The following is a 25,377-nucleotide window of genomic DNA, read 5'->3' as shown; positions in this document are numbered from 1 at the left end:
ACTCTATCGACACAGACATTTATATGGTTAGTCTGGTGTTATAAGTGATTTGCCTCAGGTGCACTGTGGAGCGGGTCAGACGGTTTTTAATGCAGGCTAGCTGATACCATAGAAATGCGCTAGCCTAGCACAAGCGTAGCGCCACTTAACTCTTCAAATATAAGAACTGCATGAATTACAAAAAAAAAAATATCTCCAGAAATCAGCAACACTGTCAAAAATCCTGAAATATCCCTTTAGTATAGAACCGGCAGTTACGCGTAAGCCCTGAGGTGGCAGTAGCGAGCAATGCATAAAAGCATAAGTGAGTATGTAAATAAAACTTTTTGCCACAGATGTTGAAAAGAGGCCACACTGTTCTGCCTAATACCTTTATTGCATAAATGTTCCACTTGTGTCGCTGCTGCTTATTGTAAATGAGTAAATGTGTTCTATCCACACATATCCTGAATGTGAAACGTTCTTCTGCAGATCTACACGGACTGGGCCAACCACTACCTGTCCAAGTCCGGGCACAAGCGTCTGATCCGGGACCTGCAGACGGACGTGAGCGACGGCGTGCTGCTCGCGGAGATCATACAAGTCGTCGGTAAGGAAACTTAACACGAGAACTACAACGATACTCAAACTGAAGCCCTATTCGCACAGGATTAGAATAACTGAGGGGGCGCAGGTAAAAAGGAAAGTCACCGATGTCCTCGGAGTTTCCACCTGGGCCACTTTGGAAATTTGGAAAGTGATTCCAGTTGCGCGTTAATCTGCTTTATTAAGTCAAGGGATGCACTGATATGATAATGGAATAGAGTTCAGGATGGTGATGTCATATTCACAGAGGGCTTTTTACATAATAAACTAATGGAGATTCTTAAAGGTAAAATATGTATTTACCAGCAGTGAGTTGACAGCTCATGGAGCATTTTTCTCCACATTTTATAATATCACGCTAGTCTATGGAAAATGTTTGCTAGTCCCCAAAAAAACACCATTTCTTGAATTTGTAATATTCCATCCCGAACTCTATTGGACATCGGAGCCGTTACTGGAGAAAAAAATACAATAACGGGTATCAATCCCAAATATCCGATACTGAACAGATACCTGTATTTGGCTTTCACCTTTTTAAAAATACAACCAGCTAAATCTGAGTGAATATGGACATGCTGCACTTCATTTTGAGGCACAGATCGCCACGCAAGGTGAGATCACCATGCTAACGTCAACTAATCAAAGACGTGAGATAAGATGAGCCTTTATTGAGCTCACAGTGAAGAAATTGAAGAACGGGATAATAATAATAATGAAATCTGATACAGAGCTTATTACTGGTGGTTTTGCACTGAAGTTATTGCACATGAGTTCCTTTACATTAAGGTTGTCACCTAAAGTAATACAAAATCATTGGCCACTGCAGAAGGTCTCAGCGTTTGTAATGTAGGTTGGTATAACGGTTAATGTTGATGGTAAACTTCCAGTGTCGGTTTCAGAAGCAAAAAAAGCCGGATCAGTGCATCTCTAATAAAGTCCAGAGACACAGTATGGCGTGGGTGAGGTTTGGTGGTCAGTCCTGACTCAGAGAAGTCCAGTCAGAGCTCTCCATGAAACACAGTGGGCGATACGGGATGAAATCATGATAGAAAATAGTTCTACTGTGATAAAAAAACACATCGTTGTCACTGTAGCTGACATTTAGTTGACTTTTATCAAGGGCTGAAGTGACCTGCAGAGAAGTGAACAGAGCGTTTTAAACAGCGGGAGTTCCTCTGAGAAACAGGTGACGTCCTGGAGCCTATTTTAAACCCTTCAGCTGTCACGAGCCCCCCACAGGACAATACAACAGCACAACAGCACAGAGAGACCTGGGATACTAACGCTAAGGCGGCCGCTTCAAATCCCGCTACACAAATGAATGGGTCCAGTCCAGAGGATGGGCAGAGCAGCTGCAGAATGTCCCATGACAATTATTGAGACTGACCAAAGTATAGATTGTGATTTCTGTTAAATTTTGATGAATTGCCCAGCCCCTGCTTCAACACAAATGTCCGAGTGAATTGGATCGTCTGAAAAGTCAGAAAGAGATGGTCCTTACCTGACTCTGGACCTTGTTTTAGAGAATGACAGAGACCCCAACAACAGCTTATACAGTGTATTGTAGGTCAGACAAGACAGATCATCATATCAGCAACATTCATCGCATTTAATTCTTTAATCTCTTTACCCTCACCTTAACCCAGTGGATTTTCTACAGTTCTTTAATCTCTTAACCCTCACCTTAACCCAGTGGATTTTCTACAGTTTGGCTTTACCCAAATCTAAAAGCGTCTAGAAAAAAATGTTTTCATTGTCAGTAATAATAACTGCAGGCTTCTCTGGGTGATCTGGTGTTGTTGAAATCACCTCCAAATGGTTGATCACCTTTTAGGAAGCAGTAATAGCCATTCAATCCTATTTTCAGTCCCCTCGAACAGCCTTGACATGTGAGGATGCATGTTGAAGAATTGTGAGTGAGTGTTTCTTCAGAGTTGGTGCAGTCCCCTCCTCCTCCTCTCTCTGTGGGTTCGGTTAAGGACCATTTGTCACTGCTCATTTCAATCACTCTGTCCCTCTCTCTCTATTCATATTCCAACACACTTTTACCCACAATCCTCTCCTGTTCTCTCCGTTCCGCAGCCAATGAAAAGATCGGAGACATCCACGGCTGCCCGCGGAGCCGCGCTCAGATGGTGAGTTTCCTGCAAACACATCCGAGCTGATATTTAGGCTTTAGAATTCAAAATGAAGCGTCTGTGTGAAGAAAAGACGTGCACTCTATAGAGTGAGAGTGCTGGTCATTGTTTTTAATTTGTGTCAAGTTTTCTATCGTTACGTCTTAGTTTAAATGTAAAATAGCCCAAACTCTGTACAATGATTATTTGTGGATTTGGGATTTTGTTACAAACTTCAGGGTTGTTTTAAATTCCACTCTTGGAACAACATCTGCACTTCAGTCGCTCCGACAGACTCCACACTTACAGGCCTGGATTTACACACATTTGGAAGTTTTTTCACTGGGATTTTTCAATAACAATCTAATCCTGAAATAATTCCTATCTAATTTCTTTCAGATTTATTGAGCTTTGAACCCAAAGAAAAAAGTAAGATGAAATTAGTATTTATACAGATATTTTTACTCTTAAATAGTTGTTTGAAAAACTAAACAAGATCCAAAATCCATCTGAGCAAATCTTTGCAGCGAATAGGGCTGGGATGATCTGATACGTATCGTGATACTCGGGCTGATATATGAATTGCCATACAATAAGTAATTATGATAAGTAATATGTTTACCTTAATGTGTAAAAAGTCATGTGTCCAAAGTTTATGAACCAAATGCCTTTTGACATTTACTGAAGTGTTAAGATTAACACAAAAAGTAACAAAGTGCTCTGTAACTGTTAGTGGAAAACAAAGGAGTGCAGGACCAAATGTTTGGAGTAAAAAGTATTGAAAGTACTGCGATACTTGATAAAGTGTTGATACTTTTGGGATTGCAGCAAAAAGTATTCCGATCCAATCTGGTATTTTGTCCCAGCCCTAGTAGCTAATATGTCACAAAATAAATCAACCCACATATTTAAACCTGGGTCTATCCAGTATTTCGTACATCGTACCTAACTTAATACATTACTAAGTAATCTGCCTTGTAACGTTCTGTAGTAACTTGTACCTCGTACATATAGAATGGAATAACATGTACATCGTGTAATAAGACAGAAGACCCTGAAGGTTAGGGTTAGAGTTAGGGTCTGATTACATGATGTACCTCCAAAAAAGAGGGCTCGCCAGATCATGTAGATGCAAAAAAAATGTATGCCATTATTTGTCCTTAATTTGATATATATTTTTGTATATAGTTAGTTAGTTTTTTTGCCCCTTTGTTTTTTGAGAATGATTTGGGCTAATTTCCCTGTTTGCCACAGTGTGACCCCACAGCAGGAGTGAATACGATACATAAGGGTGGGGGTCATGAACCCCATTAATTGCTCCAAAAGTTTGAGAACCTCTGGTGCATGTTACCCCCAGGTACAAGTTATTACACAATGTTACAGCACATTACATTGTATTGGGAGGGGAGTGTAAAATAAAGTGTTCTTGCCCTAAAACTGTAATACAGGTATTAGAAATGGGGAATTTGGTGCAAAATGTCCACAAAAACAGCTTGTACCATTCAGTATTTAGCCCCTGTCTTGATAAACCAGCCCTACATGTGTCAGTTCTACCTGCAAACATAAGATGACAGAGAAGTTGCCATGTCAGTCATATACAGCCAAAGCTTCACGCTGATATCTCTACATTGAGTTTGTTTTCCCCGTTCACGGCAGCGTCTCGCCTTAAGGACAGCGTAAATCATTCAGAGTTTGTAAAAGTATTTCGATCTGAAATCTTATCTCTCTGGGAAAAGCGCTGAAGGTGCAGTAACTTTGACGTGTAAATTACAGCGCTGTTCAGTGGGAACGCTTTAATCCTGTGGTACAATGGGCCCAGAGTGATCAGAAACAGGCACAAAGTATTTCCCCAGTTTTCTGTCCATTATTTGCAGTAATCGTCGCAGTATCCGAGTACTTCCTCCCCAAAGCTCTCCCTCACGAAGCCCAGCCGCTGAACCCGGATGGCAGAGCTCTTCTTTCATCTAAATTTACCGCTGCTGCAGTCCTTTTCTCGCAGTAGTAGTAGCAGTTGTGGTATTTTTGCTGCTGTGGTTTCTGGGTGAAACCTCTGGCTCGGATTCTGCGGGCGAGCGCTTGAAAGCAGCGCGGTGAGGTTAGGGGACCGATGGGAAAGGGAGAGTTCGGGCTCAGACGGCGCTTTTCGGACCGGACTTGAAGCGGCAGCTGGTGGATAATTATGACTTCTGAATCTAATGGACTGAACGAACAACAATTTTTTTAAAGTTTTCAGCCTTTTTACTAGTTTGCTTTGAACGTGTGCTCTCACCTGGAAACAAAGAAAACTACACAAGCATTTATAGCTTCAAAGTTTAGCTTTTTAGCTCCTTTTCTCCTTAAAGGTGCATTATGCAACTTTTTAATGTGAAAGTAAAGTTGATATTCGTATGTATTTGACCCAGGGGCTGTATGAGTGGTCAGCATGGCGCCTTTACTTTCCATCACAGTGGTCTCTCGGACGCTCCAGGATCAATTGTTTGGGAGGTTTTCGCTGCTGACGGAGCCTCTTTCCAGAAAACCTACAAAACAGTTGGTCCTGGAGCGTTGTAGAGGCTGCTGTGATCGAAACTAAAGGCGCCATGCTGACCACTCATCCAGCCGTTTGGTCACTACAAGGTCAAATACACTTTCAACTTCAACTTTATTTTTCACATAAAAAGTTGCATAATGCAGCTTTAACGTCTTAGGTTTAACGGCAGTGAAAAAAATGGGCCAAACTCTCCCTTTTACAATGTTGCTGTGGCGCCCCCTGGTCTTTCCCACGCTTAGTCATTCACAAATGCTGACATGTTTGGTATCCACGTGTAGCACGAAAGGCTAAAAACAAATTGATCTCTACATTTATGTATTTTTTTCCTGTTCACCTGTTCCTATTGTCCCCATAAACAGTTAAATAGTCAAATGGAGTGTGGGGGCATTCGTCTGAGGGGGCACCAGCCGCTCCTCGTCTCTGTCCGGGCAGAGCTCCAGGAATAGCCCTCAGCTGTGGCCCACTGCCCCACTGTACTACCCCCACACTGGGCCCTGTCCCTGGGGAGAGACACACGCGCCGTCAGCCCCCTCTCTCCTCCACAGCTCTTAACACCAGGCTGCAGCGGGACGTCCCAGCAGCTACATTTATTTATAGTCTCATCTTTTCAAATACTCGGTTGTTTATATGTAAGCCTCGTATTGATGCGATTGGAGGAAATAAACCGATTGTTTCTCCAAGTGATTGGACAGTTACAGAATATAACAGCTGTGTTAAATGTCCTTTGTTCTCACTCAGAGGTTTACTGTCCATAAGGTCATTTAAATATCAGCTTTACCTCTCTCTCCCCTCTCTGTCTCCTCTTCTTTCTTTCTTTCTTTCTTTCTTTCTTTCTTTCTTTCTTTCTTTCTTTCTTTCTTTCTTTCTTTCTTTCTTTCTTTCTTTCTTTCTTTCTTTCTTCTCCCTCTCTCTTCTCTCCCTCGCTCCTCTGTCACTCCTTGCACTCTCTCTCTTTCTCCTTCCCCCTCTCTCTTCTCTCCCTCTCCTCTGTCACTTCTTGCACTCTCTCTCCTTCCCCCTCTCTCTTCTCTCCCTCTCCTCTGTCACTCCTTGCACTCTCTCTCTCTCTCTCTCTCTCTCTCTCTCCCTCTCTTCCCCCTCTCTCTTCTCTCCCTCGCTCCTCTGTCACTTCTTGCACTCTCTCTCTCTCCTTCCCCCTCTCTCTGTCTCTCCTTGCACTCTCTTCTCTCCCTCTCTAATCTGTCACTCCTTGCACTCTCTCTCCTTCCCCTCTCTCTTTCCCTCTTCTCTCCCTCTCTCCTCTGTCACTCCTTGCACTCTCTCCCTCTCTTCCCCCTATCTCTCCTCTCTCCCTCTCTCCTCTGTCTCTCCTTGCACTCTCTCTCTCTCCTTCCCCCCTCCCTCTCTCTCTTCTCTCCCTCTCTCCTCTGTCACTCCTTGCACTCTCTCTCTCTCTTCCCCTCTCTCCTCCCACCCTCTCTCTCTGCAGCTGAGGCTCTTTCTCCAACAAAGAGAACAGACTCTAATGTCCTGGAATCACCTTCCTCTGACGGGCACAATATTGATCTATTTGAAAACTAAAAGCCTCGCACAAAGCGTCTGATAAACCGATGGCGCAGTGATCAGGTCGTCTCACAGCAAGATGACAAAAAAGTGTCACAGAGAGCATGGAGAGAGATGAATTTCTAAAGTAAATATCCAGCTCTCCCTCCCTGAGATGCCCTGACTCCTGTTGTCTCACCTGCTCTCGCTCTGGAGTTTTAACTACAGCCCGATCAAACCCGCCTCAGCGCTGCCCCCTGCTGCTTCTAAACGACCTGGTGATGTTTTTACAACTGTCACCGACGCGTGAGCTCCTGCGCCGCCTCTCACGTCTCTGTGGACTTAACCTCAGTCTGTGACACTGAGCCGTCAGGGCCAGGGGGTCGGTAAAGAGCTTTTCAGTTGTCTGCTTTGATTTTCACCTGAAATATCTTTGCCCATAAATGGATAACAAAGTTTTAAAATGTACACATTACTTTTGCACAAAGTCATAGTTTTCCTTATTTAGTTTTAGCAACATTTTGGTATTAATATCTCAAAGCCTGTTTTCTCCAAATGAGGTTTTCATTCCACTCTTGCAACATCATCTCCACTTCAATAGATTATTCAATATCTAATTCCTGCCTGCTTTATTGAGTTTTGAATCCTGGCTCTGTCCATTCTTAAGATTTTGTTGCTGAAAATATCTGTAATTTTTATGCATCCATTAAAACATAAAATGACTCGCCGTCTACAGTCTTGTAATCTGCAGGAAAGGTTTCACATTGATATCTGTAAATGTAGCCTTTTCTCCTATTCACCCTGTCACTTATTGGAAAGGCCTTTTTGAAGTTCCCGTTGTTTACTTCCTGGTGTGTTCTGGGCTGTGATTGGTGCAGCTGCTGTTTGCTCAGGCTTTTATTGACCTTTTTACTGAGATCCAACAGTAACGCGCTCATTCTACCTCCAACATACCACAGACACACACAGAGAGACAGAGGAGCGTGGAGAGAGGAGGTAGGGCCACAGAATACCTAAAGATTTGGATTTAAATGAATGAATGGTGCAGAGGGAGCTCTGTCAGCTTCAGCTTGTATTTTCTGTTTGAGCTGCGGTCTGATGTGAGCCCTCAGTTTGTTGTTGGTAGATTTTGCCTGGTCATTCAGGATGTTCAGGTCGTCAGCTGATCTCAGTCTCAGTGTTTCTGAACCTAGGCGTGACCAACTGTAGCGGATCAGAACAGTTAGTTACATCCAGGTATAGGACGCTTTCGTTTTTGGTCAGGCAGAATATATATCAATATACTTTCTCTTCAAGTTTGTCAGAGAGAGTCATAAACTCTCTCTGTGATAAAGTAACGATCAGATGAAGTCATGGTTTTATTACGTCTGATCTTTGGACTTGACGTTTACTGTCACATGAGCTACTAAATGTTTTGATGCTTCAAACTGTAAAATGTATCACATGTTAGATGTATTCACACAGACGCAGCTACGCTTTATTTGTATACAATTGTTTTTTTTCTCATTTTATAATTGCGTCTCTGTCCAACACTGCGTTAGAACCGCCCCAAAGCTTGTCGTGTTTCACAGCAAGACAGTCCCAGGTTCAATTCCTCTCGGATGGGGCCTTTCAGGTTTCCCCTACCACTAGAAGCATGTAATAGACCAGGATGAAGTGAGTGTTTGAGCCTGTGTGTGTGTGTGTGTGTGTGTGAGTGAGTGGTTGGTGGTGGTCAAAGGGGCCGATTGCTTGACCAGCCGTGCACTCCTGGTTTTTGTTTCTGTTCAAAAGCAGGACCGATCTCTGAAACATTTACAGACTGCTTTTTCACAACAGGAACCATATTAACCATCATTTTCTCAAATGGACTTAACAAAAAAGTTCCTGCTTCATCTTCTCTAAGAGGATTTTCTTCTTGTTGCATCTATTCAAAGTTTTTTCCCCCTGTTCCAAACGTACATTGATTGATACAGCTGTTACACATTGGTCTTGAATAGGGATGCACCGACACCAGTATAGAGTATTGGGCCGATACCACATGCTTGTACTCATACTCGTTCTCATTAATGAGGTCCCGATACCAGAAACCGATACCACTTGCCTCCGCTGAGGAGAGAAAATAACAACAAACTGGAGAATAGTTTGGTGTAAATAAATCCACTATTCCACATAGAGCTGACTTTATTACAGACGACACTCCCTAAATCAGAGTCTGTGCTGGATTTAGCCAGAGTTAAATGTTGTTAGTGCTACAGGACACAGGCACGCAGCTCAGGGCTCCGCCGCACATGCAGTCCAGGTGAGCAGGCTGGCAGAGGGACGGGTCATTCACTGTGGGAAAACTGACCCTAAGCGTGTGGTCCGTGTACTTTGGGTCCCGTTACATTTTTTCCCCAATACTGGTACTTTAACGATACTTGGTTTTCAATACCAATACCTGATTGATACTATTTTCGATACCCATGCTAAAATATTTGTCATATTGAATCATTAACCAGATTAATAATGTTAGTTGTTTCCTTTTCCCTCCATTTCATTTCTTTATTTGAGGTGAAACAACCAAGAAACTTCCTTTAAAAAGGGCTAGAACAAAACATTTTCCACATTTTTCCATATTTTTTTCCCAATTCAACAATTTTTTTTTTACAGTTTGTTGCTTTTGATATATATATTTTTTTTTGATACCAGTCGTATGATTTGTAGCACGTTTTTAGATCGTAGCAGCCTGGAGTCTGCAGTGTTTACAACATACAGGCTAATGTTGCTAATGTTGCTATTTAGCTGCTAACTCGCCGCTAACAGTTTGGGCGATTCTTGCGCCGTTTTATGCCCAGGGGCTTATTCATAAAAGTCCTCAGGAAATCGAAAATAAAGACATACAGCATGTCCATATTGAGTCAAAAAGAGCTGCTGCAAAACCATCAAAATGCTGTAATTAATCGCTAAGTTGCTTTAACGAGAAAATCTACACGGAGCTGAAGTAAAGGAGAAAAGAGAGCATTTATCTGCAGTAATAAGTAACATCTCAATACTTTTGTTAAATAAAAATACATACATACTTCTCTCTAAAGTGTAAACTACTTTACTTAAAGGGGCTGGAAGCAAGTTCGCCATTTTATACTCACTACTGCCACCTCAGGCCATATGTGTAACTGCACCTTCTATATTAAGCTCGTGCATGACGGCAATTCGGGCCGAAGTGACACATTTTTGAGTGACCGTACAGGATTTTAGAGGCAGTTGTGGTGAACAGGTCTGGGCTCATTCTACACATTAGGACATTGTTGGAACATGTAGGGGGAGGAAAATACTTAATTTTAACATTTTTAAACTCCTTATAGTCCCTTTAAGGAAATGTAAATGAGTAAATTAACTAATTACTAACCAATCTGCTGTGAAAAAGTAAGTCTATAAACTTGGCATCGGTGCATCCCAAGAGTTGAATTCTCCTATTAAAACATAGGTTAACAGTGTTAACAGTTACCCCTTGTGTTTTTGTGGCAGAAAGTAGTAGATGGTTCACATTAGTCTCCTCGGCCGATGCCGCAGTAAAACCGCTAACTTCCTCACTTACTAAATGCACCACATGCTGTTTGCGTCTTTTCTCTGATTGGCTAATACGCTTGTCAATCACGGCCATCAGGAATTTGAAGAAATCACCCCAATCTCTAAATTCAGTTTAGTATATTCAGAATTCTCCATGATTTTGGCTCCGCTGCCTCTGACGGTGTTTGTGAAACCATGTGAAGAGGCAGTGCAGACTTCTGTGTCAGAGCCTCGTGGACTGAGCTGAAGAATCATCTGCTCGTGTCCGGCTCAGATCAGGTCAGGCGGTCCTGCTCGGTCCTCAGTGTAATGTTTATTTCTATTTCAGATCCAGAATATCGACGCCTGCCTCAGTTTCCTTGCGGCCAAAGGGGTGAACATCCAAGGCCTGTCTGCAGAAGGTACTACCACACTACTACTATTACTGCTACTACTTCTACTACTACTACTACTACTACTACTACTACTACTACTACTACTGCTACATCATCTGGGCCACTGGGGCTAGTGGTTTTCAACAGTATAGCCACTTGAATGTGTATTTAAAGTTATAGTCATTTAGTGTTTAAAAAATAAAACCGCAATAGAAAGAAACGTATCTTTACTTACTGTCTGTTGTGAGCAGAGCAGTAGCAAAGTACATTTACTACAGTACTGTACTTGAGTAGAGTTTTTAAGGATCTGTACTTTACTTGAGTAGTGTTTTTGAGAAGTATCATTTGAAAAGCCCAACAGTGCACACTCTGTGACCAGTAGGTGGCGCTGTGTAGAGGTGCAGCTAAGTTGTTTCCTAACACATATTTACAAATATTTGTACTTTAATACTACGACAGCAAATACTACCGTACTTTTACCTGTCTAGGAGTAATATTCACCATGAGTATCTGTACTTTTCCTGGAGTAACTCGGTGGTCTTCGTGCTCTCTCTCCTCAGAGATCGGGAATGGTAATCTGAAGGCCATCCTCGGCCTGTTCTTCAGCCTGTCGCGGTTCAAGCAGCAGCAGCAGAAGAAGAACCCCCCTCAGTCCGCTCACCCCCCTTTGACCCAGCACAGCAGCGCCCCCCCACACCTGGCCTCTCCGCATGGGGCGCCCCCTACAGGACACAGGCACGCAGCTCAGGGCTCCGCCGCACACGCAGACATGCAGTCCAGGTGAGCAGGCTGGCAGAGGGACGGGTCATACACTGTGTACTTTGGATCTAGTGTCCCGTTACATTTTTCCCCCAATACTGGTACTTTAACGATACTTGGTTTTCAATACCAATACCTGATTGATACTATTTTCGATACCCATGCTAAAATATTTGTCATATTGAATCATTAACCAGATTAATAATGTTCCTTTTCCCTCCATTTCATTTCTTTATTTGAGGTGAAACAGCCAAGAAACTTCCTTTAAAAAGGGCTAGAACAAAACATTTCCCACATTTTTCCATATTTTTTTCCCAATTCAACAACGTATTTTCCCAATTCAACACATTCTTTTCTACAGTTTGTTGCTTTTGATATATATTTTTTTTTTATACCAGTCGTATGATTTAACGGAGCCTAGCTGTATTTGTAGCACGTTTTTAGATCGTAACAGATTTTAAAATCCTCTCGTGTGTCCCAGGCCTTATTTGAACATGAAGCTGCACCTATTTCCATTTGAGCAAAGTCCAGCAGCAGCTTTGGGAATAAAAGCAGTCCACAAATGATCTCCAGGGCTCTGTGCTTTTCGGTTGAGAGTGGAGTCACTCCAGGAGTCTCGGCTCTGCTCATCTGTTTGGATGGAGCATCTTTACTTCAGTCAGTGGAGATGTAGAGTTTGATGTGTTAAATTAAGCCTGCTTTGAATTAAATGTGTATTAAAATATATAATAACCGTACCTGTACTTTAATGCAAAATTAAGTTTCCTTTAAAGCCACACCGCGTAGAATTTTACCCAAAAAATAAAATTTAAATACAGGCTTTTATTTTATGACAGATATTTTCAGCATTGAAAAATCCCTCATAAATGTACAAACAAACATGTGATTTTGCTGTGAGCGGCTCAGCTCTCCTAAGACATGACAGCAACTTTACCGGTAGTGGGCACGTTTCCAACTCGTTTCCATGGAGATGTCGACTAAAGTCAGCAGAATCTGAGCTTTAAACAGATTAGGTTCTCATCCAAACCCATTCTTCGATTACCCACTACAGTAAAAGCATTAGCTGGTCATTCGGAGCATGTTATATACTGATGGCAACAGTATAGTCCAAAATGTTACGCAGTGTACCTTTAAAGGAACAGACCACCGTTTTTTCATACTGAGATATGTTCTTACCTGAGCTTAGACGAGTTGATGCGTACCTGTCTGGTCTTTGTGCCCGTGGAAGAGCGTGGTCGCTTCTACCTTCACCCCCGTTTGGAGCTATAGGAATACATTGGGAGAGGCCAAATGCTAACAACATCTTTGGTCGTTTAACAAAGACCAGACAGGTACGCATCAACTCATCTAAGTTCTCAGGTAAGAACATATCTCAAAAACGATGGCCTGTTCCTTTAAGCACATGCAGCACATGCATGTATCGTGCATTTACCGAGATTAAGAATGTTGTGGTCCTTCATTTTACTAACCAAGCAATAAGTCGATAGTCATTATCACGACAGGGATACTCACTCCGCGCCTTACAAATATGACACCTCAAGACAGACAAAAACAATCATATAATGTCGCTTTTGAAGAGGCCTAAATATGGTCGTGGACACTCCGCTTCTGTTTTCTAAAGCTTCTATTCCATATACAAACACAGTTGGAGTGTTTGTATATGAATGTTCTTCATGCGGTTTTGGGGGCACGTGTTTCTGCATATTAGGTTGAATGTAGTTTACGTCTGCCCCCTACAGTTTTCACTGTGAAATGCTCTTCATTCTGATTGTGCCGCTCCTCCCTGTCTCTCCGCAGTGAAGCCTCTCAGAGTAAACTGCTCAAGTTTTCCCTGGGCTCCAAAAAGACTCGGTCAGACCTGCTTTATTATCTGCTCATGCCTCTACAACTGTGTGACTTTAACCAAAACCTCCTGATCCTGTCCCCCCCCCTCGCATGTCGGGTCAAGACTAAACCAAACTCAAAAGTGGAAAAATAAGTTCACATCCACAGCTTTGATTTATTTAGTCATGTATTACATTTGCTTGAGCTTTAGAATCCCCCTCCCTCTTCCTCTCCTGTGCATCTGTTTCTTTGCCAATGCCGTGTGTGACCTGCATGAGGAGCCGATGACCCCCAGCTGACCCCTCCTCTCTTACCCCAGTTTGATCTGACCGCCCTCCCCCTCCTTCTGCACAACGCCTTTTTAATCATTTACACTGACAAAAAGGCCCAGACAGCGATCTCTGCGGGAGGAACGGCTGAAATATTAAAGCGTTTTGGCTCGTGTCCACATGCGGAGGCTGTTATTCTGCTGATGCGTGAAAACACCTGCCGCAAACGGTGTCACAGCTCCCTCTAGTGGACGCGGCATGACGATGCAACAAGTCCAAGTTCATTTAAAGTGTGCGTGTGACAAGACTGTTTTTTTTTTAATCTAACATACTTTTCCCTGATTTTACATTTCTTTTGCTGATGGTTGAACTTCCCAGGCTCCTCTCGGTGTGGAGTTTGCATGTTTTCCCCGCGTCTGCGTTGGTTTCTCTGCTGACCTTTTCTCGCTGGTGTGTGTTGCAGACTCCCAGGGCCGTCGTCGCGGGTCGCGGCCGCGGACGCAGCTCGAGTCGGGTCAAACGCAAACCGCCGCAGCCAAGTGTTCAGCGACAAGAGCAAAGCACCAGCTGCACGAGGTGAGGGCCAAATCTATCTATCTATCTATCTGTCTGTCTGTCTGTCTGTCTGTCTGTCTGTCTGTCTGTCTGTCTGTCTATCTGTCTATCTGTCTATCTATCTATCTATCTATCTATCTATCTATCTATCTATCTGTCTATCTGTCTATCTGTCTATCTGTCTATCTGTCTATCTATCTATCTATCTATCTACTTTTGATTCAGTTTTTAGGAGTCGAACTAAATATCTTCTGCACTTTACTCACAGTTTTAGTTTCATTCAGTACTTTTCATTGAGTTTTTGTCCCATTTTATTCACGAAAATATTACTTTGACTAAACCTATGACGAAATATTTTAGTCGACATGATTGACTGAGGCCAGCTGTGCTATGAGTGATTACTTGTTACCTGTTAAAGTCTAAAGTAGAGCTGTAGTCGGTTCGCCCGCCTTTTTGCCCTTTTAAGGAACAGGCTTCATAGGAGGAGATTGAGCAGCCATGTTAATTTCAGCAATGACTCGGGATCATTACAATGAATGGGGCTGAATAGATAATCATTGAAATAGCCAAAACACCAACATTATTTCAATACTGCGATAGAAGGAATTTGTTATATTTGCACTTAAAGCAACACTTTGCAACATTTCACCCAATAAATAATATAAATATAATAAAATAGAAACATTTATTATATTACAGATATTGTTATCGTCGAAAAACACCTCTGAATAACTGCCTAAAGAAACTTCAGCTCGCCTTAGAACTCACCGTAACTTTACTGTGAGCGGGGACGTCTCCATGGAGATGTGGACTAGAGGCAGCCAAGTAAGAGATTTGGGTAGGTTAGGTCCTCTTCCAAATCCATCCTTTAATTACCCACCGCAGAAATATCCTTTTTAGGAGCATGTTTTGCGCACTGTGGCTTTAATGGCACACATTTGAACAGAATGAAAGAGCTAAAGAGCCGCACCAGTGGACAAATGCCTCCAGAATATTATGCACACATTCACATTCGGACACGTTTTGTTGCTGTTTGACACTTGGGGAGAGTGAACGAATCATGCGTGAAATCACATATCGACTTTGAGCGTCTGTAAAAGATAAAACTCTATGGTTTCCCATCAGCAGAAGCAGCAGCAGTGTCTCTAGAGCGACCTGTGTCTGTTTATCTGTGTATCTGTGTCAGTGGGTTACAGTGTGAGACGAGACGTGTGACTGAACTAACTGCATCAATTAGATTTATCTCGGCACAAAACCCACATTCTCTGCAGTTAATCGGCTCCGAGAGGCCGGGGAGAGCGTCAACAAGTGTGAGGCTGACAAACAGCGCTGGGAAGATGTGCAGGAGCAGCATTAGCGGCCACATCTGCAGACGTAACAGTAGCAGTGGTCGTGCTGGTAAAAGTACGACACGGTGACAGCAGTACATTTATCTTTGGTTTGGAGTTCTGTTCACTTTTGACTAGGGCTGGGTACCGGTACATTTTTTTCGATACCGGTACTTTCACGATACTTAGTTTTTGGTACCGATACCTGAACGATACTTTTTTCGGTACCGATACTTAATTATTTTTCATTTAGAACCATAAAACAGATGAATAATGTTAATTTATTATTTTCCTTCCATTTAATTTCTTTTACATTTGTATTAGTTGTTTGAGAGGAAACTTCCTTTAACAACTGTATACTGTATATTTTTCTTCAAATTTTTCCCCAATTTTTTTTTTGTGTTTTTTTTTTCTCCCAATTTTCCCCTTTTTTTCTAATTTTCCCCAAATTAACCCCCCAATTTTTTTTCTTTCTAATTTTTTCCCTTTTTGATATTTTTGATTCCCCAAATTTTTCCAAAATTGAACCCAATTTTTTTTCCACTATTTTCATTATTTATTTATTGTATTTTTTTTACTTGTCTTTCACTTTTTTTTTTCTTTTAAATTTGTATAACCAACAGCATAAAAACTTGAATATAAAGATTTTATATTTCTTTTCGGTACCTGCTTTCGATACTTTTATTTTTCCGATACCGGTAGTACCTAAACCTTCATTTTTGATACCGTACTGGTATCGTTTAACGGTACCCAGCACTACTTTTGACCCAGGTTCTGCCAGGTCTAACTGGAGACAGGCGACCTGCTGCTGAACTTATTAACCAGTGTTTACATGTTTTGCTGTCACGCACCTCGGCTCATGTGAGAGAGTCGTGCTGTGGTTATTGCTTTCATGTAAGTCACACGCCAAAGGTACCTTTTTAACCGCGTTATGATGGCAAGGTGCTGTCGATGGATTTCACGCTGTGGTCAAGGTTGAGATGTCTGGCCCTAACACCTCAGTTTGAATCGTAAAGTGTAAAACAATTTGCATAATAAATGTGCATAACAAAAGCAAATGTACATCCATCAGAGAGTTTTTGTGAATGAAGGGCGGTGGTTACCTGGTTACAACAGTGCAGCTTTTTCTGTTCATGGTTTCTTCTTCTCTAAGAAGCCAGCTCAATGGCAAGAACAAGTCCTGGGCAATAAACAGCTACGCCCTACCAGTAATCAGATACCCTGCAGGAATAATAAGCTGGCCAAAGGATGAGATACAGACCACAGATGTTAAGACGCGAAAGCTCCTAACCATGCACGGAGGGTTCCACCCCAAATCCAGCACCCTGAGACTGTACGCTAGCCGTAAGGAAGGAGGCCGAGGACTAGTGAGTGTGAGAGCCACTATCCAGGATGAAACATCCAAGATCCATAAGTACATCAAGGACAAGGCTCCGACAGATGACGTGCTCAGTGAATGTCTCAGACAATGGGGAACAGAAGATGAGGTGCTGGAGGTCCCGTCATGGGAGGACAAGCCCCTACACGGCATGTACCACCGAAACATAACTGAAGTGGCGGATATACAGAAATCCTACCAATGGCTAGACAGAGCCGGACTAAAGGACAGCACAGAGGCACTCATCATGGCTGCACAGGAGCAGGCCTTGAGCACCAGAGCAATAGAGGCCCAGATCTACCACACCAGACAAGACCCCAGGTGTAGACTGTGCAAAGAGGCCAATGAGACAATCCAGCACATAACTGCAGGGTGTAAGATGCTGGCAGGGAAAGCCTACATGGAGCGCCATAACCAAGTGGCTGGTATAGTGTACAGGAACATCTGTGCAGAGTATGGGCTGGAAACCCCAAGGTCAAAGTGGGAAACACCTCCAAAGGTGGTCGAGAATGACCGAGCCAAGATCCTGTGGGACTTCCAGATACAGACGGACAAAATGGTAATGGCAAACCAACCGGACATTGTGGTGGTGGACAAAGAGCAGAGGAAAGCCGTTGTGGTCGACATAGCAATACCAAGCGACTTCAACATCAGGAAAAAGAAACATGAGAAACTAGAGAAATACCAGGGGCTCAGAGAAGAGCTGGAGAAAACCTGGAGGGTGAAGGCATCAGTGGTGCCCGTGGTCGTTGGGGCACTCGGGGCAGTGACCCCCAAACTGGAGGAGTGGCTCCAGCAGATCCCAGGAAATACATCAGACATCTCGGTCCAGAAAAATGCAGCTCTAGGAACAGCAAAGATACTGCGCAGAACCCTCAAGCTCCCAGGCCTCTGGTAGAGGACCCGAGCAGGAGGAAAAAGAGAGACCGCCCGCGGAGGGTGAGGAAGAGTTTTTTTTATTTTTATATATATATATATATATATATATATATATATATATATATACGCGTGCACATGCAGGCGTTACAAAACTTTAGGCCCGTTTTCTCCAAATGAGGTTTTTATTCAACTCTTGCAACAACATCTCTACTTCAGTCGCTCCTACAGACTCCACACTTTACAGGCTCAAATGCATTTGGAAGGTTTTATTTTCCAGTGGATTTTTCGATATCTAATTCCTGCCTGTTTTATTGAGCTTTTGAACCCAAAAAAACAAGGAATGGAAATTGAATTCTTACAGATTATTCCTTGTTGAAAACTAAGTAGACTCATTCAAACCCCACGCCGATGAATCACTCTACTGTCCTACTTGTGACTAACATTATTTCCCCGTCGTTTCCCCCAAAGTGCTGCTGTGTTTGAAGTCCTGTCAGTCTAAGACAGAAGTAAACAGTCGTTTCTCCGCAGCGGCGCATTACAAGCAGCGACACGCTCCTCTCCTCCCTCTCGCTGTAATTGCTGAGTTCTGGTTTGTCTGACACTCGTAACATTCACAGAAGGCGCTCAAACCAGAGAGGACCCAGAGGAATGTAGAGTTCAGGAGCAGTCTTTTTGTTTTTTGGTTTGTTTTGTAGCCGGGGTTGTCAGATCTGCAGCAGGTAAGAGCTTCATGGAGATAGATTTACTTACTATTCATTTAAGGTGAGACACTACAGGCTGAACTTGGAATTTTCAGTTTCCAGGTTTTGTCAGTTTTGTCACAATTACTGTGACTCTTTTCTCCATAGATTTATCCGAGAACTGCAACTTCAAAACTTTTTTTTCTTTCTCTGCACACTCATTTAAACCTTTCCATGAATTTGTTTCTGTCCCTCAGAATACACATTATTTTATAGACAAGGGTTTTTGAATCGTCATCTGTACCCTGCAGTTAATACTTAAACTATGTTCAAACGTCAGAGTACAGATGACAGCTCAAGAACCTTTGTCATGGACGACTCGTGTATATAACAAACATGAAATTACAGAAAACCCTCTTACATTTACGCAGAGGTGGTTAGTATCAAAATACATTTAAGCACCACGATTTTACTTGAGTAGTATTACATTTCCGACCTCTGACTGGGCAAAATGCCTTGGAAAGCAACATATGAACTCGGAGATGATCAGAGCGATCCGAGTTCAGAAACAAGAAGAAGACAGCGATGTAGAAAAGTCCAGCAAATGATAAAAAACACATTAACAAATCCACTACACCAGCGATTTGAACGTTACTTTTGTCCACAGTAAAACATGTTTTTAATAATGTCTGCTGAAGAAACATTTACCTAACGTTAGCATCTTATTAGCCTAGGGCGACCAGTCGTCCCAGTTTACTAGGGACAGTCCCGGTTTTGAGCCCTCGATCCCATGTCCCAGTGAACTTATTTAATATAGTTTTATTATTATAGTTTTGCACAACTTTTGTCCCAGGTGACCCATTTTTTTTGACCGTGTGCATCAAACACAAAGTGTCTGTAGCCACTGAACCAATTAAAAAAAAGAGTCCATTTAATTGACATGAGACATTTCCCAAAAGTTTTGATGCTCAAAGTTGAGGAAACAAAGTCAACATTTCACCTACAAACCTACAAATTTCCATATTTGTCCCAGTTTGTAATGTGGAAAATCTGGTCACTCTATATTAGCCATATCTATATCTATATTAACAGTTGTAGCACTAGCCATTTTGTTTACACACAACTTTATTCAGCTGGAGCGCTCTGTGGTCGTAAGTCATAATTTAGAAGTGGGAAAAATCCCAGTCACCTGGAAGGCAGCATTAGTACTTTTGCTCCACTTCATTTCAAGACTCCAAAGTAAAAGTCCATTTATCCATGTGTTTGGTTCATTTGATAAGCCTAATAACCCACTCTCTACAAAGGACAAAGGTTTGTCCCCATCCTGTTGCTGCACAGAGGGGAATTTGGGAACAGTTTTCATGTTTTTTGAAGCTGCAAAGTTAAGACTAATGTAATTCTAAAATCGAAGCTCTCCTCGTCCATAACCCGGTCTGTAGCGGTCAGCGAGTTTCCGATCTACTCTGTTGCACTCTGACCCACATTCTGCTGCTGGTTTTGACCCAGCGCGCCTCTCCAAAGGCCCTCTCAAACCCGTGCACGTCTAACCCACTTTCCTCAAACCGCGGCACGGCTAATTGGGCGCTAATCACTTCCTAATGGCGGCATTGTTTGGCTATAAACACGAACCGCAGAGTGAAGTATTTTCTGTCAGCGCCGTGAAATCGTCTGAGGGAATTAAAAAAGAGGGAGGGACAATGTTGGAAATGCTGACAATGCGGAGTTTGAAGTGTAAAATAAAGATAGTGTGAGCTTTAGCGTTTAGCATGTGCTTAAATGTTATTGAATCATTTTAGCCGAGCACGTTTGCTCCAGTTTACAAAAGTGTCTAAGACCACTGCTGTTTCTGATACCAATACCATACTTGCCAACATTGGGTTGTGAAAAATCTCATCGGTGTATTGTGCAAGGTGTATGTATAACTGTTGTCATTTTTTACTTTGTATTTACCCGATGAAGGAAACTTGTCCTGGAAATATAGTTTTTTTTTATATTCCATAGCTATTATTCTGTTTACCATAGAGGACAAAGAAAATATTGAGCAGTTTTAATTGTTGAAAAGAGTACCAGAATTAGGGAGACCTATACACCTTCTACAAGAATGAAAAGTCGGAAACTTGAGCTCAAAAGTGAGGGCCAAGGGTCAAAAAATCTATGGAAAATGGGCTATACACGGCTGTGTGTGCGCTGTAGGGCTGTCCTGTCGTACCGCACACGGTAAAGGCACAACGTGCGAAGCTAAAGGTGGATGTTTGTCTCCAACAGCGGCTGTGGCGAGTCTAAATGAATAACTACGCAATCAGCACTGAGTAGAGCGCTGACAGAGAGGCAAAGGAGTGATTCTTCTAAAGGACAGGGTTGCCAGATCATGCAAATATATCCCCCACAATCTTTCCTTCACTGTAAAATCGGGAGATTAGCGGGAGAAGTGACTGCGCGGGAGAGATGGCAAGTATGACCAATACCACAGATTTTTTTTAACATCTTAGTTTTATGGTACAAAAAGAAGAGCCGTGCTTTCCCAAACAAGATCATCTTCATGCATGACAACGCACCATGTCCTTCTGTAAAGAATACCTCTGCATCACTGGCTGCTATGGGCATAAAAGGAGAGAAACTCATGATGTGGACCCCCTCCTCCCCTGACTTCAACCCTTTTGAGACCCTTTGGAGCCTCAAAAAAAAAAACTTCTATGAGGGTGGGAGGCAGTTTTCATCCAAACACCAGCTCTGGGAGGCTATTCTGACATCCTGCAAAGAAATCCAAGCAGAAACTGTCCAAAAACTCACAAGTTTAATGGATTTAAGAATTTTGAAGCTGCTCAAAGAAGGGCTCCTATGTTAAAATGTAACTTCACCTTAAGATGTTAAGATGTTTTTGATTGAAATAGCTTTTGATTTCAGTAAATATGACCTCCTAATGCTGCAAATTCAACAAATGACCATTTTCAGTTAATTACAAGCTTTAAAATGTATTGAAACGCTGTTGCGCAACAGTAGATTTTGAGTGTTTTACTATATCTATTTTTGAATAAAATACTGTTATCATTGGGAGTTATTTTCAATCACATTCATATTATCCTCTAACAGTTAAAGACTTGAAAATATGTCCCAATCTCCTCCAAATCTAATCACGAACATTTAGGAAGCGTTTAAAATTGTCGCCCGAAATAGAAAAGTGGCAAAAACGACTTGTGCGTTGGTCGCTAATCGCTGACCCCGCGACCCGCCTTTGTGCCTCGGAGCAAAGTGTGAAATGAGCCCTGAACCCGGCTGCGCTTGTGGTCGTCAGGAAACAGACGGAAGCGTTTAGCGTTTACAGACTCAGGATCAGGAGCTCAGATAAGTCCCAATGTGCCTGAAGGGAAACGCATTATTTTAACAGAAAACAGCTTCTCGTCATCTACCGCATGGGCCTCACAACGAGACGGTCCCGGGTTCCATTCCCAGACCGTGCTACAAGATCAGAGCAAAAGCACAAGGTGTCGAGGTCTCTTCTTAGACAGTGGAAGCAGGTGGTATTAGTCGGACTCAGCGACCTCTGCGACTTCAGTAAATATGTGGTGGTCAATCTTCTACAGACACGACCCTCTTGGACTTGGACCTCGCTCCAGTTAGACATTAAAGTCAGAGAATGTCCCGCTATGTCTGGCTTTGTTTTTAGGAAGTTGCGACACATAGACTATATTTCTTTGTATGCTCATTCAAATATGTGAAAAGAAATCTACAGTTTTACAAATGTACTTCGGTGATACTATTTTCTGGAAAAACAATCAGTTATAGTAAATAGTAAAACATCACTCTCATCTGAAGCAAAGCCGGGGCCGGTGTTCCATCAAGCTGAGCTGCTTCGTCGACCCGTGCTAAAAGTATTAAAGTGCATGTCTTAGTTACAGAAGAATACTTTGTCAGCGATTACAATTCAAAACTCACACACTGCTTTATGACATAGCTATAATATTGTAGTCGCACCTCATTTACTAATTCAACAGGAAAATTTACAAGATGTACTTTTTCTGCGATGGCTGATTATAAAATGAGCCGATAGTTCTGCACATGTGAAGCAACACTGTGCCGCTCACAACTAAGTTTCCAAAGGGCACCACACTTAGGCCAATGATCTAACGGTATTGTACAGTATTTGCGCCGCTGGAGAACCACAGAAGGAGAGATCCACTCCCATGGACGGACAGGCTATGGAGACCCAGGGCCGATGGGAGACGGCCAAGATCGCAGAACGCCCAGTCCTTATTGGAGCTTTAGTTCCTCTTGTCCAATCCCTGTAGGCGGGGCTCCTCCGTTCGGCCGGGTTCCTCCGTTCGATCTAGACAGGCACTTCCGAGGGCAGCACGACAGGAGAGGCTTTCTGACAGAACAGAAAAGTCACTGCAGGTGAACATTTGGATGGAACCCGTCTTTACTCCTTGGCCTCACGTGTCTGAGCTGTGGGTGAAGCCTGTGTTTACAGTCTGACAGTTGGAGTTTTATGAGCGAGGGGCAGGTTCATGTTTTGGTTCAGCTCGCTCTCTCTCTCTCACTTGAGGCCGTTGCAGTTTGAATATTCAAATAGTCCCCTCTCTCTCGCACACACTCTCACTCTGACATCAGTGCAGCTCAGGGAAACAGACTTCAGATCATGGTGAGTCTCGCTGCTTTTCTCTCTGTAGTTTCCGCAGTAGTGCCTTTGTGAGTATGTAAACACTGCCTTCCACTTCTGAATAATGAGCATTTGCAATACTGGCTTTTAGTTTTAGTTTAGCGTTTTTTGTTGAATGGAAGTTGAGGGATACTTGTAGCTGTTTATCACAGACTGCTTCATACATACATTTAATTTACAGATATTTTTGTACATGCTTTTTAAAGTTTTGACTATTTCGAGTAGAGAATCAGATCTGTTTGCTCTGTCTACCATTTGGACTGTGATGCTACAGTTTGGTTTGGGAGGGTCACAGGACTCTTTAATATGAGCACGAGTTAAAGGAATTGTTTATTATCATGAGAACAATAATACTAATCTAATCTATTATTGAGGAGAAGCACCAAGGCTTCTCAAATCACAGAGAACAAGTCCAAGTCGAGTCCCAGTTGATGAATAGATTGGGTTCGCGATATTGAAGAACGCCATGTGATAACGTGAGTTAGAGCAGGGGCCGATACGATTCACCGGGAAGAGACACAGTTTGGAAAGAAATATCCAAATGTTTTCCCTGATCATTATTCTGAAGTGATTTGATTCACAAACCTGCTCACGGCTGAAAGTCCTTTAATCGCTTGGAATATTGTCTCCACTTTTAGACGTGTTTGGAACTAAGGTCCACATGTTAGTTTTTATGTGTTAAGACTCTGGACTTTGGAACAGTGTGTGTTTCATGTAGATATGTCCAGCCGTTACATTCCACGTTTATGGTGAAGAGCAAATGCAATGAATTTAAATTAAATTAAATGAAGAATATATTAACCACAAGTTCAAGATTGATTTGCATTTTGACTGTTACCATAGTTTCCACAGTAGGATTTTATATTACAGGCTGTTTACAATGCTGTGACGCCACGTGAACGCAACCTGTGAGCAAATCAACATTCCAAGTCCACACCTGGGCGACAGTGGCTCAGGGGTTAGAGCTTTTGTCCATGGATCCAAACCCAGCTCCCTCTGGTGCTGATGCTGTTGTCGTGAACTTGAGTTTCCTTTACTTTGAGTGAGGGACCTGTGTCTGTGAAAGTGAGATACAAACAGACTCCTTTCCTTCTTGCGTTTATTATTAAGATATTTAATTATCTGTTGTGTGAGCACTAAATCTGCACCATTTGCTGCTTTTATCACTCACGACCCCTGTGATGCTCTCTCTGTGTGGCAGACAGAGTGGAGGTGGTCCGCGGTGTCAGAGTAAACACACCAGTCTCATTGTTAACACTAAAGGTTTTGAATGAAATTCACTCCTGCCCCGTGCCCTTATACGGGCCCAGCCTGTGGACCATCCACACACTTTACCCCCCTTGTCGCTGTGGCAGAGTGGTTATCCCGTCTGCTGAGGCACTTTAAAAATACATACAGGGCCCGGGACATCATGCTTTGCTTTGACTACAGATAGTGACTTTCTTGGAGGTCTGTCATCCCCACAGTTTGGGTCATTTACCTTGACTGTATTATGATTATCTTACTCTCCAGAAAGGGTTAAATACATTCTCTATTTGCTGTTGCCTTAGTTTGCCAAGCATGTAAAGTTAATATACTTGGCTTGAACAGGTCGTGCATGCTTTTATTTCTTCTCGTCTGGACTACTGCAATGCCCTTTATTAAGGCATTGGCCTCAAAACACTTTCCCGATTGCAGTTAGTCCAGAACTCAGCAGCACGACTTTTAACAGGAGCCAGAAAACGCGAGCACATCACTCCTATTTGAGCTTCTTTGCACTGGCTACCTGTACGTTTTAGAATTGATTTTAAAATTTTGTTGTTTGTTTTTAAAGCTTTGAATGGACAGGCCCCTCAGTATATCGTAGACCTCATCCGAGTCTATACTCCGGCGCGCTCTCTGAGGTCTGAGGCCCAGCTACAGCTTGTGGTTCCTAAAACAAAGCAGAAAACCAGAGGGGACGCCCCCCACAGTGGAGTGTTTTAAATCTCGTCTTAAGACCCATTTTTATTCTCAGGCTTTTAACACCGCGTGAGTTGTATGGTCCCCGTGTATTTTATTTATTTATCTTGTTGGTTTTATTGTTTTATTCAATGTTTTTAATTATTTTATCTATTTCATTTTTACTAATGTCTTTAACGAACTATTTATTGTTTTATGCAGGTTTTATTTTATTTTTTTTGATTTTTTTAAAATTTTATTTTATTTTTTTGTGGTAGAGCTAATAAGTATTGTATCTGTTTTTAGGATCTCATGTGCAGCACTTTGGAAACATTTATATGTGCTATATAAATAAAGTGGATTGGATTGGATTGGTGAAGCATGTTTCACAACATGTCTATTTGCGCTTGTTAGCCAACGTTAGTGGCATTTTAGACTCACTCTCCTTTTCTGTTGACAAAACTAAGAAAGGGAACTGTGTGGCTAAATGT

General features: G+C 42.4%; 1 protein-coding gene across 1 annotated transcript in view; it reads left to right on the top strand.

Annotated features, from left to right (window-relative positions):
• Positions 1–25,377, top strand: part of nav2a (neuron navigator 2a) — a gene marked incomplete at its 5' end in the record, with an annotated part of 117,111 nt that overhangs the window by 13,409 nt on the left and 78,325 nt on the right. Inside the window, 6 exons of the mRNA XM_079554884.1 lie at positions 472–589; positions 2,668–2,720; positions 10,592–10,664; positions 11,198–11,417; positions 13,194–13,247; positions 13,953–14,065. Coding sequence (XP_079411010.1) covers positions 472–589; positions 2,668–2,720; positions 10,592–10,664; positions 11,198–11,417; positions 13,194–13,247; positions 13,953–14,065 — 631 coding nt within the window. The remainder of the gene's footprint in view (positions 1–471; positions 590–2,667; positions 2,721–10,591; positions 10,665–11,197; positions 11,418–13,193; positions 13,248–13,952; positions 14,066–25,377) is intronic.

This window comes from Gobius niger, assembly GCF_951799975.1.
Source record: "Gobius niger genome assembly, chromosome: 4".
In the NCBI taxonomy this organism is placed as follows: domain Eukaryota; kingdom Metazoa; phylum Chordata; class Actinopteri; order Gobiiformes; family Gobiidae; genus Gobius; species Gobius niger.
Note: the sequence above shows the minus strand (reverse complement) of the source record. Positions and strands in the feature narration are given on the sequence as shown.